This window comes from Oncorhynchus mykiss, chromosome 8, assembly GCF_013265735.2.
Source record: "Oncorhynchus mykiss isolate Arlee chromosome 8, USDA_OmykA_1.1, whole genome shotgun sequence".
NCBI lineage: Eukaryota > Metazoa > Chordata > Actinopteri > Salmoniformes > Salmonidae > Oncorhynchus > Oncorhynchus mykiss.
The window spans coordinates 67,648,797-67,661,363 of record NC_048572.1 but is presented as its reverse complement, the minus strand read 5'-3'; the positions used below and the strand labels follow the sequence as shown (position 1 = coordinate 67,661,363).

The 12,567-nt window shown below is 44.4% G+C and overlaps 1 protein-coding gene across 5 annotated transcripts in view; it reads right to left on the bottom strand.

Moving 5' to 3' along the window:
• LOC110530407 (laminin subunit alpha-3) overlaps positions 1–12,567 on the bottom strand; it is a 115,798-nt gene that overhangs the window by 32,279 nt on the left and 70,952 nt on the right. For 3 of the 5 annotated variants that reach the window (XM_036986046.1, XM_036986043.1, XM_036986044.1), the window contains 8 exons: positions 10,341–10,497; positions 9,695–9,863; positions 8,745–8,887; positions 8,527–8,630; positions 3,016–3,172; positions 2,641–2,804; positions 2,324–2,432; positions 2,025–2,122 (listed from right to left, as the gene is read on the bottom strand). In XM_036986046.1, coding sequence (XP_036841941.1) covers positions 2,025–2,122; positions 2,324–2,432; positions 2,641–2,804; positions 3,016–3,172; positions 8,527–8,630; positions 8,745–8,887; positions 9,695–9,863; positions 10,341–10,497 — 1,101 coding nt within the window. Of the gene's footprint in view, positions 1–2,024; positions 2,123–2,323; positions 2,433–2,640; positions 2,805–3,015; positions 3,173–8,526; positions 8,631–8,744; positions 8,888–9,252; positions 9,389–9,694; positions 9,864–10,340; positions 10,498–12,567 lie in introns of all 5 variants that reach the window. The other 2 variants (XM_036986045.1, XM_036986047.1) reach the window with 1 other exon arrangement.

Below are 12,567 nucleotides of genomic sequence, written 5' to 3'. Positions count from 1 at the left end.
CATCAAACCCACAGCTTCATCAGCTGTCATCAAACCCACAGCTTCATCAGCTGTAATCAAACCCACAGCTTCATCAGCTGTCCGGAAGGCTGGTTTCAGATGAGGAAGCCCTGTGCTGGCGTAGTTACATGTGGTCTGCGGTTGTGCAGCCGGTTGGACGTACTGCCAAATTCTCTAAAATGATGTTGGAAGCGGCTTATGGTAAGGAAATTAACATTACATTCTCTGGCAACAGATCTGGTGGACATCCCTGCAATATGCATGCCAATTGCACACTTCCTCAAAACTGTGGCATTGTGTTGTGTGACAAAACTGCACATGTTGGAGTGGTTTTTGTTGTCCCGAACACAAGGTACAGCTGTTTAATCAGCTCCTTGATATGCTACACCTGTCAGGTGGATGGATTATCTTGGCAAAGGAGAAATTATTTTTCTTTTTGTGCATTAGGAACATTTCTGGGATTTTTTATTTCAGTTCATGAAACATGGGACCAACACTTTAAATGTTGCGTTTATATTTTTTGTTCAGTATATATAAAGTGTAATATTGGAATGCAAACTCAAAATTGAATACATTTCAACTATATATCTGACATGGTACAGCTGCCTTCTTTTTTTAAGCCCATAAACGTGTGTCTGAGGAGAATAATTTTGTTTCAAAGTAGATTTGTTTAAGACTAATGTACCAAGAAACACTCTGTATGACCCTGATTTAGTACACTGCAGTAAAAGGTTACCTCTCCCTTTCTCTTTGTTCCTCTTACTGAAGTCTAATACTGGAGCCTGGCTCCTTTCACAATCTGACAAAACATCCCTTTTAGTCAAACGCTCACTCTTTCTTTTCTCAGTTTTAAGTCCTTATCTTTGCTCTTATCACCGACACATGGCAAGCTTTTTGTTTTCTCAGGCCTGATCTTTTAATGCTTTCCCTCCATATTTGTTTTAGTGGAAACAGCAGAGCACCATGAAAGTAAAGGCCTTCTGTAATGTTCAAGTGTCTTGACAATAGATCCCCCCCTTCACTATTTTCAATAAAATATGAACTTGCTAATTGCCTTCAACAATAGTGGAGCCAGGCAGGCAGTCAATTTACAGTCAGTGGGTAAAGTGGAGTAAATCAGCCAGAAAAACCAGCTGTACAATAACAAAACTGTTGCTGTTGACAGCTAGTCATCAGGAGCAAACATGGTAGTAAATCCTGGCGTGGTCCCTGGCTGTCAGACCTGGGTTCAAATATGATTAGCTTTATTTCATATACTCGTTCCAAAAGTTTTGGGAAAACACTTTTGAGACTATTCCATTGGTTCCATTGCACCAGGCAAGCTTAATCAAGCACAGTTGTGCTTTCTGGAGAACAGAGGTGTGTGGGGAGAGGGCCTAGGAGAGGGGAGAGTGGATAGGAGCGGGAGAGGGGTTAGGAAAGGGGTTAGGAGAGGGGTTGGGAGAGGGGTTAGGGGATAGGAAAGGGGAGGGGTTAAGAGAGGGAGAGGGGTTAGGAAAGGGGATAGGAGAGGAGAGGAAGAGGGGTTAGGAGAGGGAGAGGGGATAGGAGAGGGAGAGGGGTTAGGAGAGGGAGAGGGTACAGTCTATACATACTGTAGGAGAGGGGTTAGGAGAGGGGGGGGGGGTTAGGAGAGGGAGAGGGTACAGTCCATACATACTGTAGGAGAGGGGTTAGGAGAGGGAGAGGGGAAAGTGAGAGGTTGGCCCATAGATCAGACAGCTTCAGGTAGGAGACTCTGTGCCCTGCCTGAGGAATGCATGGAATCACACCTGGAAAACAGGTGTGGAAGATAAGCATCTACAATACAACAGCTAGTATCCACCCCCAGAGACAGGGGTACTGGTTGCACAACAGCCGACTGCCTGTAAAATATAAAACACTACCTTTACTGCCACGTTTGGTAATTGCTGCTGATGACTAGCTGTCAAGGGCTCCAGCTGTCTACTTTAGAGAGTGTTCGAAGAAGTCACTAAGTTCTCTGGCAATCGAAAAACATAGTATTATTATATAAAATGGCTTACCTGTCCTCGGTGAAGCGTCCATGAATAGATACACAAAGCACCTTGGGGTCCACATACTCCATGGAGAACTCCTCCGCAGGCACTGCATACACTTTATACTGAGAGGAATATACAGTTAATATAGTGACAGGAAATAAAAGTATACTTCATTTTAATATAAACTTTATAAACTCGCTTATAGGGACGGTACCCTTCCTCTTACTAAATAACACGCACACTTCAAAATAAGAAATGGATGACAAAGCAGAAGAGGATGCACAAGTTATTGTCATGCAATGAGAGGCGTAGTTCATTCTCACCAGCAACAGTGAGGCTGTGGAGGTCTGGAGAAGGAGCTCGGCCTTATGGGTAAGCTGGAACACTGCCATGCGATTTATTCCATCTACTGCCACACTCCGACACAGGAAGCTGTATTAGGTAAACACTCTCAATGATCAATGGCATTATAGAGCTGGAGAGCTGCATTAAAACAGGTTTATTACACAAATGACACACAAATGACTTGCCAAAACTGCCTCTCAAGTACATACTATATAAACAATATATTGTGTTCAAGAAGGACAGGAATGAATAATGCATGCATGAATACACACTCACATACAGTAAACCCACAAACCTGAATTGGCAGCTGTAGATGTTGGCTCTGGCCTGGATCTGGATCTCTGATTGGCCAGTGATGATCAGGTTGACGTTCTGGACCGTGTCCACCTCGCTGGCATACTCCAGGACCAGGATGTAGGGACCGGGGCGAGACACACGCAGGTTCAGCTGTAACTGGGCCTACAGGACACACACAGACATAGGGGAGGTCAGATACATTCTCCCAGTGTCACACTGTCAACATACCGTCAAACTAGAATATTGTTTTTAACCATAAACTATCCAATCATAGCAACAAAAAGTATGTTTGTGAGCGTGTTTGTGTGTGTGCGTATGTGCAAGCATGCATGTGTGTGAGCGTGGATCAGCAAAGCCCCAGACCTAGACCCACCTGTCTCCCGGTGAGAGAGGCCATGTCAGGGTGGTCTGGGGTGGGCCGGCGGACACGAGCCTGTCTGCTCCTGCGTCTCCTCCGGCTGGAAAACTGGCCCTGAGAGCCCAGCACAGAGCTCAACCTGTCCATCGCCACATGCTTATACAGCAGACAGCTGGACCAAGGGAGGGAGACACAAGAGTGGTTAAAAGTCTGGGGATGACATGCATTTAAAAAATAAAAAAACATTGGAAAACACAGAGGAGAGAAAGACAACATCACTCAGTCTACAGCATGTACAGTACAAAATGTTTTTTGTAAGATTTTATAAAATATGTATTAACAAAACAAAACATACAAACAACAACATAACTCAAACATATATATTTTTTTAAAGAACGTCTTCGGTGGGTTAATTGCTATTTCCAAGAATAAGAATATAAACTTTGGGAGCCATGCCATCCTGAAAAAGTTTTGTCTAGCCGTTGGATTTATGGGAAGATTGTTCCATTTAATAAGGTCTGGTTTCATATTGTTGAGTAATGGGATAAAGTTATCTTTATATCTTTGTTGTCACTTTTTAAACATCCTAAGTAATTGATATGTTTTGTAGTCCACTTAAAGGATTGCTGTAGATCATGAGTTATTTTTATTTAGCCTATTGCCATTATTTCATTTTTTCCCACGTAAATTTCATATCCTGAGATTTTAGAGTATTCTGAAAATATTTTTAGCAGAGGGGCATTGACTTTTCAATATTGGTCAGGTATGTCAGAAGATTGTCTGCAAATAAGTTTAGTTTATATTGTTTACCAATACTGATACCTATTACCTGTGGGTCCTGTCTAGTGGTTCAATTGCCAGTACAAGCAGGAGGGGGAGAGAGGACATCTCGGTCTTGTGCCCCTTTCTAAAGCAATTTCATCCGATAATGTATTATTTGTGTATATTTTTGCTTTAGGACATTTATATAATATTTTTATTAAAATGTGCTATTTCAGATGGAAAGTTAAAGCGTCACGTTCGTGTTGTTATTTTGTATAGTTTGTTTAGTGTCCGTCTTTATTAAAAGTAACATGTATTCATATCACGCTGCGCCTTGGTCTCCTCCATTCAACGAACCTGACAGAATAACCCACCATAAGGACCAAGCAGCGTGAATGGGAGGAACAGTGCTCAATGGAGAAATGGACCCGAGAGAAGGACGAGTGGGTAACAACCTGGGAGATTGAGAGGTGGTCGATCGATCCAGGGAGAGTGCCAGAGCCGGCATGGGATTCTTTGGAACAGTGCGAGGAGGGATACAGGAGAATGGAAGAACGGCGAAGATATAAAGGTACATGGCTTGCACGGAAGGCCGAGAGGCGGCCCCAAGATTTTTTTGGGTGGGGGTACACACGAGGATATTGGTTGAGTCAGGAGGGAGACTCAAAGCCAACTCCTTGTGCTTACCGTGGGGAGCGTGTAATTGGTCAGGCACCGTGTTATGCAGAGACGCGCATGGTGTCTCCAGTGTGCTATTCTAGCCCGGTGCGCTCTGTTCCAGCTCCTCGCATTGGCCGGGCTAGAATGGGCATCCAGCCAGGAAGGAGGGTGCCGGCTCAGCGCTCCTGGTCACCAGTATACCTCCTTGGACCAGGATATCCTGCGCCGGCTTTGCGTACTGTGAGTCAGTGCCCTGCATTTGTAGGGCGAGTATAAACATCCAGCCAGGACGGGTTGTGTCAGCTCTACACTCCATACCTCCAGTACGCCTCCATAGCCCAGTACGTCCTGTGCCTACTCCCGCACTCGCCCTGAGGTGCGTGTCCCCAGCCCAGTACCACCAGTGCCAGCACCAGGCCTCCAGTGCGTCTCCAGGGTCCAGTACTCCCTGTTCCTGCTCCTCGCACTCACCCTGAGGTGCGTGTCCCCAGCCCGGTACCACCAGTACCGGCACCACGCACCAGGCCTACAGTGCGCCTCGCCAGTCCAGAGTGTCCGGCGACGGGCCGCAGACCGGGACCTCCCGCGACGGGCCGCAGACCGGGACCTCCCGCGACGGGCCGCAGGCCGGGACCTCCCGCGACGGGCCGCAGACCGGGACCTCCCGCGACGGGCCGCAGTCCGGCTCCGCCAGAGTCTCCCTCCAGTCCGGCTCCGCCAGAGTCTCCCTCCAGTCCAGAGGAGCCACTCACTCCAGACTCGAACATCAGTCCAGTGGCGTCCTCTAGTCCGGGGTCGGAGGTGAGGGTTCCCGCTCCAGAGACATCACGTAAGTGGGCCGAGTCAGAAGTGGAGCGGGGTCCACGTCCCTCAGGTCAGGGTGTGACATGGGTGACGTATGTGTTTTTGTACTGTCTAGGGGTTTTGTATGTTTATTGGGTTGTGTACTATCTAGGTGTTTTGTATGTCTATGGTTGCCTAGATTGGTTCTCAATCAGAGGCAGCTGTTTATCGTTGTCTCTGATTGGGAACCATATTTAGGCAGCCATATTCTTTGGGTAATTAATGGGTTATTGTCTATGTCTAGTTGCCTGTGTCTGCACATTTATATTAAAGCTTCACGTTTTTGTTATTCTGTATATTTTGTTTAGTGTCCGTCTTTATTAAAGGTAATATGTATTCATATTACGCTGCGCCTTGGTCTCCTCCATTCAACGAACCTGACAGTAAGTGTATGTTTTTAATAAACCCTGTATGATTAATATGTATCAAGTCTGGTAAAATGTGTGCCATTCTATTGCTTATGAGCTTTGTTAAAATGTTATTGTCACACTTTATTCAACTTATGGTTCTGTAATCAGCAGGATACTCCAGATGTATCTGATTTGAACATAACTGAGAACTCTTTGATACATTAAACTAGGAGGCACTGAATTGAGTGACGTGTGTTGTCATTTGTGTAAATGGGGGCGTTATTTTGTACAAAAATATTAAATACAATTCTATGGGAAAGCCATCCATTCCTGGTGCTTTTCTCTGCGTGAATGTTTTAACAGTGTCTAATAATTATTTTGGGGTGATCCTGCTGTTTAATTCTGATTTAGTTGATATGTGCTGGTGTGATATGTGTATTTGTCACCATGTAAGGTGTGCTGGGATGTAAGGGAAAAGGGTGTATTCTTATTCATCAGGATGCCTACACCTCTGCTGTTACTACAGTAGGTGGCAGCATAGGCCTCTCCAACCCAGCTCCTCTTTAAATATTATTTTATTTCACCTTTATTTAACCAGGTAGGCTAGTTGAGAACAAGTTCTCCTTTACAACTGTGACCTGGCCAACATAAAGCAAAGCAGTTCGACACACAACACAGTTACACATGGAATAAACTAAATCAAATCAATAATACAGTAAAAGTCTATTTACAGTGTGTGCAAATGAGGAAGGATAAGGGAGGTAAGGCAATAAATAGGCCATGGTGGCAAAATAATTACAATATAGCAATTAAACACTGGAATGGTAGAATGTGCAGAAGATGAATGTGCAAGTAGACATACTGGGGTGCAAAGTAACAAGATAAATAAATAAATAAATACAGTATGGGGATGAGGTAGTTGGATGGGCTATGTATAGGTGCAGTGATCTGTGAGCTGCTCTGACAGCTGGTGCTTAAAGCTAGTGAGGGAGATAAGAGTCTCCAGCTTTAGTGATTTTTGCAGTTTGTTCCAGTCATTGGCAGCAGAAATATTTTTATTTTTAATGTAACTCTTGAAGGAAAATCACATCTGCTGTTCCAGAACCATATGATTCTGGAACATAAATATTTTAGCAGATATGTCATATGAGGGCGTTGGGCATTCCATGAAATGGGAGTCATGGTATGAATACATAGTTATTATATACATTACATACACATATACATAGATGCATACATGCATATTGAGCATGTGGTCTGAATAGACAGAACACAAAAAAAAACATAAAGCAAAGTACTTCTTTGTACTTTGAGGCGCTATGCCTTTTTAGGGCTTTTAAGCTCCAACTCCTCTCCTAATGTACCAAACGACTGGATTATGTAATTGGAGGAAAAATGCCACTTAAGTACTGTGGTCAGTTTGTATTACCTTGTAAATTAAATTAACGTATAGTGGCTGATAGGGGTCTACTTGGGGAAAGTGGGTCCACAGAGTGTGTGTGTGTGTGGGCGGGGGTATATGTTTAATATACCACGGCTAAGTGCTGTTGTTGCGCACGATGCAATGCGGAGTGCCTGGAGACAGCCCTTAGCCGTGGTAAATTGGCCATATACTGTATCACAAACCCCTGAGGTTCCTTATTGCTACTTGAAACTGTTTACCTACGTAATTAGAGCAGTAAAAAATGTATGTTTTGTCATACCCGTGGTATACCACGGCTGTCAGCCAATCAGCATTCAGGACTCAAACCACCCAGTTTATAATTCCTCTTTTGTATTGTCTTTCCATGTCCATGTAGCTCATTGGCATCGGCTACTTCTATCATTACTTTGATAAGCTAGTCTTGGGATATCATTGTATGTAGCCTAGTGTGTTTATCACTTTTTCACACTTCGTTTCACACTTTGAAGAAGAGCAGTGAGCTCTTCTTCAACTGGAAAGGGCTTCATCTTTCATGTTCCTTTCCATACCCATAGCACTTCTGGGAAGCAGAGTTGAGACTTGATTCCTTTTTCTGCCATTGAATGTCTGATCGGAATGAATTGCTTGCGTTTTTTTTCTCAGCTTAGCAGACAGGTCCTGGACGAATCCAATGGACTGACAGTGGATTTTGATTTCCCCTGTGCCTGCAGAATGTTGATTTTGATCTTATAGTTCCACAACTTGAAGATTAACATTCTTCTGTTTCACGCCGATCCGATGGCATCGTTCCAGATTCTCTGGTGATATATCCACGCCAAGCTCCTCTGATATCCGTTTGACCATGTAGCTGAAAGGTCTCCTTTTTCCTTCTTCTGGTAAGGACAATATTCTCATGTTTCATCTCATTCTATTTTCTGCTGGTCCCGTTCATATTCTAAGGTCTGCAACCCTGTTCCCAGAAGGCAAATGTTGTTGTCTTGTTCGTTCATGCGCACGCCTTGTGCATGTCTGACACGATAGACTTCACATTCTTTTAGAGCAAATCTACTTTCTTAACAACAGATTATAACAGTTGGTTTGTTTTGGTGGCATTGAGAGCATTTTAGCCATGTTTTCCTGGATATCCTTAGCTGTTCATTACTCTCGTTTCCGTCTCCAAGTTGCTCCTTGTCTTTTCCTCTGAAGAAGCCATGGCTTGTTGGGTTTGTGTCGCTGTGTTGCGTTACCAACTGATTGGTTCGCGGTTGTACATAACTGACCACTCACTCTCTCCCAGTTGCTTGGGGATATATTGATCTGTCGATTTTAGAAGCTTAATTTAAACTCTGCTGTCTGGCTTCTACATATAACCACAGTTTTGTCGGTACAAAACGGAGCTACTCACTCCCCATGCGTCCATACATTCAACAGGCACACTGTCTGGAGCCAACATTCACATGACAGAATAGTATGGCATGGTAAAGAGGATTGGGGGAACACAGGGATTACTTTGCGTCTCTGTTGGCGGTGGATGTGTACGTGCAGGGCTGGGTGATCTTCTCCTGGAGGACGGGAGCCTCGTAGTAATCACTTGGCAGCAGCACCACGTAGTCCTGGGAGGGGGGTGAAGAGCAGAGAGAGCAAATAACAGATGTATGATATATCCCTCTACCTTTTTGCATCCTTATTTTCTGGTCTGTATATGTTATTACAGATTCTGGTCTCACCAGTAGAAGCCCCTCTGCCCGGATGCGTATGATCCATTTCCCAGGGGTCAGAGAGAAGAGCTCAGAGAAGCCATCGCCAGGGACTGTGAGGTAGGCAGGGGAGGAGCTAGCAGGAAACACTACTTCCTTACTCTGACCTGACCCTGCAGGATACAATCAATCAGTCAGTCAGATACAGCTGAATGCAGCTAAACACAGCAACACAAGACGTCACAGATAACAGCACACATGTTGACATGTTTTTATGTAGTTCAAGGTACACTGAATATCAAGGGTGTGTCTAGGCACTCCATGCCATTTCAGGGTAGTAATGCATTGCCAAACAAAAGAGCAAGGATCAACTAAAGACTTCGTTGAAAGCTCAAACCCTTTAACAGCCTATACAGTAGGCTTATCTATGTACAGTATCTGTGTTTTTGAGGGTGTATGGGAGATAAAACTGTTTGTGTTCGATTGGTAGGAGATTAATATGACTTGTGTGAAGCAGGAGTTAGAGAGGCAGCCTTACCTTGGCCACCTCGAATATAGGTAGCCGTTACACTACCAGTCACACTGTCCTGGCTGCTGGGGTTAGCGTACCGCAGGACAAGTCGGAACAAGGATCGCCTTGCCTTGTCCACATGCACTGTTACTCTCACTTCACTCTGCAGGGACAGGAGTTAGACTTATGGAGGGGGTGCAGGATGGTGGTGGTGATGGTCGGGGGGAGGGGGTGGGTGTTACTCTCTACTGTTAGTAGAATAGAAGGCCATGCTGGTAGACAGCTGGAGATATAGAAAGAGTTAGAGGAGAAGAAGTGCAAGCAGTAAGCTAATATGATCAACAGAGGAGAGCAGAGCAGAGCTAGCCTGGTCCCATGACCACAGGAGTAGTAAGACAGCACAAACAGATCTAAGACCAGTTTATAGCAGAGCTAGCTGGGCAGCAAAGGGGAAACACCCATCACTTACAGTCACAGCAAGAGTGAAAACCAGACTCGTCCACCACCAAGATCCTGGCTCGGACTAGCCCCCTGTGCCGCCATCCCTGTGTGGGCCTGAGGGGGGTAGTGGTGATGTAGCGAAACACTATGTGGAAGGGGCCGGGGAAACCCACAGCTAGCGATAGGATCACCTCTGGCTGAGGAGAAACAGGGGTGGAGTCTGAATTCATGGCACCCTATTCCCTATATAGTGCACTCCTTTTGACCAGAGCCTGGTCAAAAGTAATGCACTAAATAGAGAATAGGGTGCCATTTCAGACACACCAAGGGTTAAGACTGACTGGGAGAATGGCCTGCTTCTTTCCAGAAAGCTACAACCAACATTCTCACCAACACACTCAAAAGAAAAGCACAGCCACCACAACATTCACCACAAAACCCAACTACCATCCACGACCGCCAGACCCAACACATTCGACAAGTTCTAACCTGCGAGGAACCACCAAGAATATCCATCATAAGAAATGCTTGTAGGAGCACTTCCACAGAGAACGTACAGCAGAAATGAGGTTTAAAGCAAAAAGAAAAAAGCCACTACTAAATCATTGAAATGACAGGCAGGTCAGGCAAGCACAGACTGGAGGTCCTTTTATCAAGATCAACATGTGTCTTACCTGTGCTGGGGACATGATGGCGTATCCTCTCCAACTGAATTCCGGGAACTCCTTGGGGTCGTAGCCAAAGCGTACAGGCCTGGCGTTAGGGGTGATGCCATCCTCCACCTCATACCTCAGGTGGTGCAGGCTGGGGAAGTAGTAGTTAGGTGCTGGCCTGGTATTGTCAGACAGGAGGAGCGAGAAGGAGGGAAAGAGGAAAAACAAAACACTTAAGCTATGTTTCATATGTTTGGAACATAATCATGGCAGTCTTGATTTATAATGCATTTATCCTATTATGAAGATGACTTTTTCAGTTTGTTTCTTGCCATTCATCAGTATGTAACAACATTTGCTCCAAATCCAGGTTTCTTTCAGGATCAAGAAGAGCCTTAGGTGGTGGGCTTGGCCAGAGCATGGTCAGCTCATCAGTGTGGCTGAATTTCAGAGAACATTTTTGAGGCCCCCACCTTGGCGGTGTAGCAACATTTTACATTTTTTAAACAAATGTCCTGCAATTGTACAAATGCTCCATGGAGCTGAGATACATTTTTGCAGTTTTAAAGCACATTTCATGTGATTCTACATACTCTGCCATGGAGCTGTGTACTCGGGGTTGCTTTGCTGCAGGAGGGAATGATGCACTTCACAAAATAGATGGTATCATGCGGCAGGAAAATTATGTGGATATATTGAAGCAACATCTCAAGACCTGAGTCAGGAAGTTAAAGCTTGGTCACAAATGGGTCTTCCAAATGGACAATGACCCCAAGCATACTTCCAAAGTTGTGGCAAAATGGCTTAAGGACAAAGTCAAGGTATTGGGGTGGCCATCGCAAAGACCTGACCTCAATCCCATAGAAAATTTGTGGGCAGAACTGAAAAAGTGTGTGCGAGCAAGGAGGCCTACAAATCTGACTCAGGTGCACCAGCTCTGTCAGGAGGAATGGGCCAAAATTCACCCAACTTATTGTGGGAAGCTTGTGGAAGGTTACCCGAAACGTTTGACCAAAGTTTAACAATTTATAGGCAATGCTACCAAATACTAATTGAGTGTATGTAAACTTCTGACCCACTGGGAATGTGATGAAAGAATTAAAAGCTGAAATAAATCACTCTCTCTACTATTATTCTGACATTTCACATTCTTAAAATAAAGTGGTGATACTAAGACAGGGATATTTTACTACAGTGCCTTGCGAAAGTATTCGGCCCCCTTGAACTTTGCGACCTTTTGCCACATTTCAGGCTTCAAACATAAAGATATAAAACTGTATTTTTTTGTTAAGAATCAACAACAAGTGGGACACAATCATGAAGTGGAACGACATTTATTGGATATTTCAAACTTTTTTAACAAATCAAAAACTGAAAAATTGGGCATGCAAAATTATTCAGCCCCTTTACTTTCAGTGCAGCAAACTCTCTCCAGAAGTTCAGTGAGGATCTCTGAATGATCCAATGTTGACCTAAATGACTAATGATGATAAATACAATCCACCTGTGTGTAATCAAGTCTCCGTATAAATGCACCTCCACTGTGATAGTCTCAGAGGTCCGTTAAAAGCGCAGAGAGCATCATGAAGAACAAGGAACACACCAGGCAGGTCCTAGATACTGACACACCAAACATGTGGAAGAAGGTGCTCTGGTCAGATGAAACTAAAATTGAACTTTTTGGCAACAATGCAAAACGTTATGTTTGGCGTAAAAGCAACACAGCTCATCACCCTGAACACACCATCCCCACTGTCAAACATGGTGGTGGCAGCATCATGGTTTGGGCCTGCTTTTCTTCAGCAGGGACAGGGAAGATGGTTAAAATTGATGGGAAGATGGATGGAGTCAAATACAGGACCATTCTGGAAGAAAACCTGATGGAGTCTGCAAAAGACCTGAGACTGGGACGGAGATTTGTCTTCCAACAAGACAATGATCCAAAACATAAAGCAAAATCTACAATGGAATGGTTCAAAAATAAACATATCCAGGTGTTAGAATGGCCAAGTCAAAGTCCAGACCTGAATCCAATTGAGAATCTGTGGAAAGAACTGAAAACTGCTGTTCACAAATGCTCTCCATCCAACCTCACTGAGCTCGAGCTGTTTTGCAAGGAGGAATGGGAAAAAATTTCAGTCTCTCGATGTGCAAAACTGATAGTGACATACCCCAAGCGACTTACAGCTGTAATCGCAGCAAAAGGTGGCGCTACAAAGTATTAACTTAAGGGGGCTGAATAATTTTG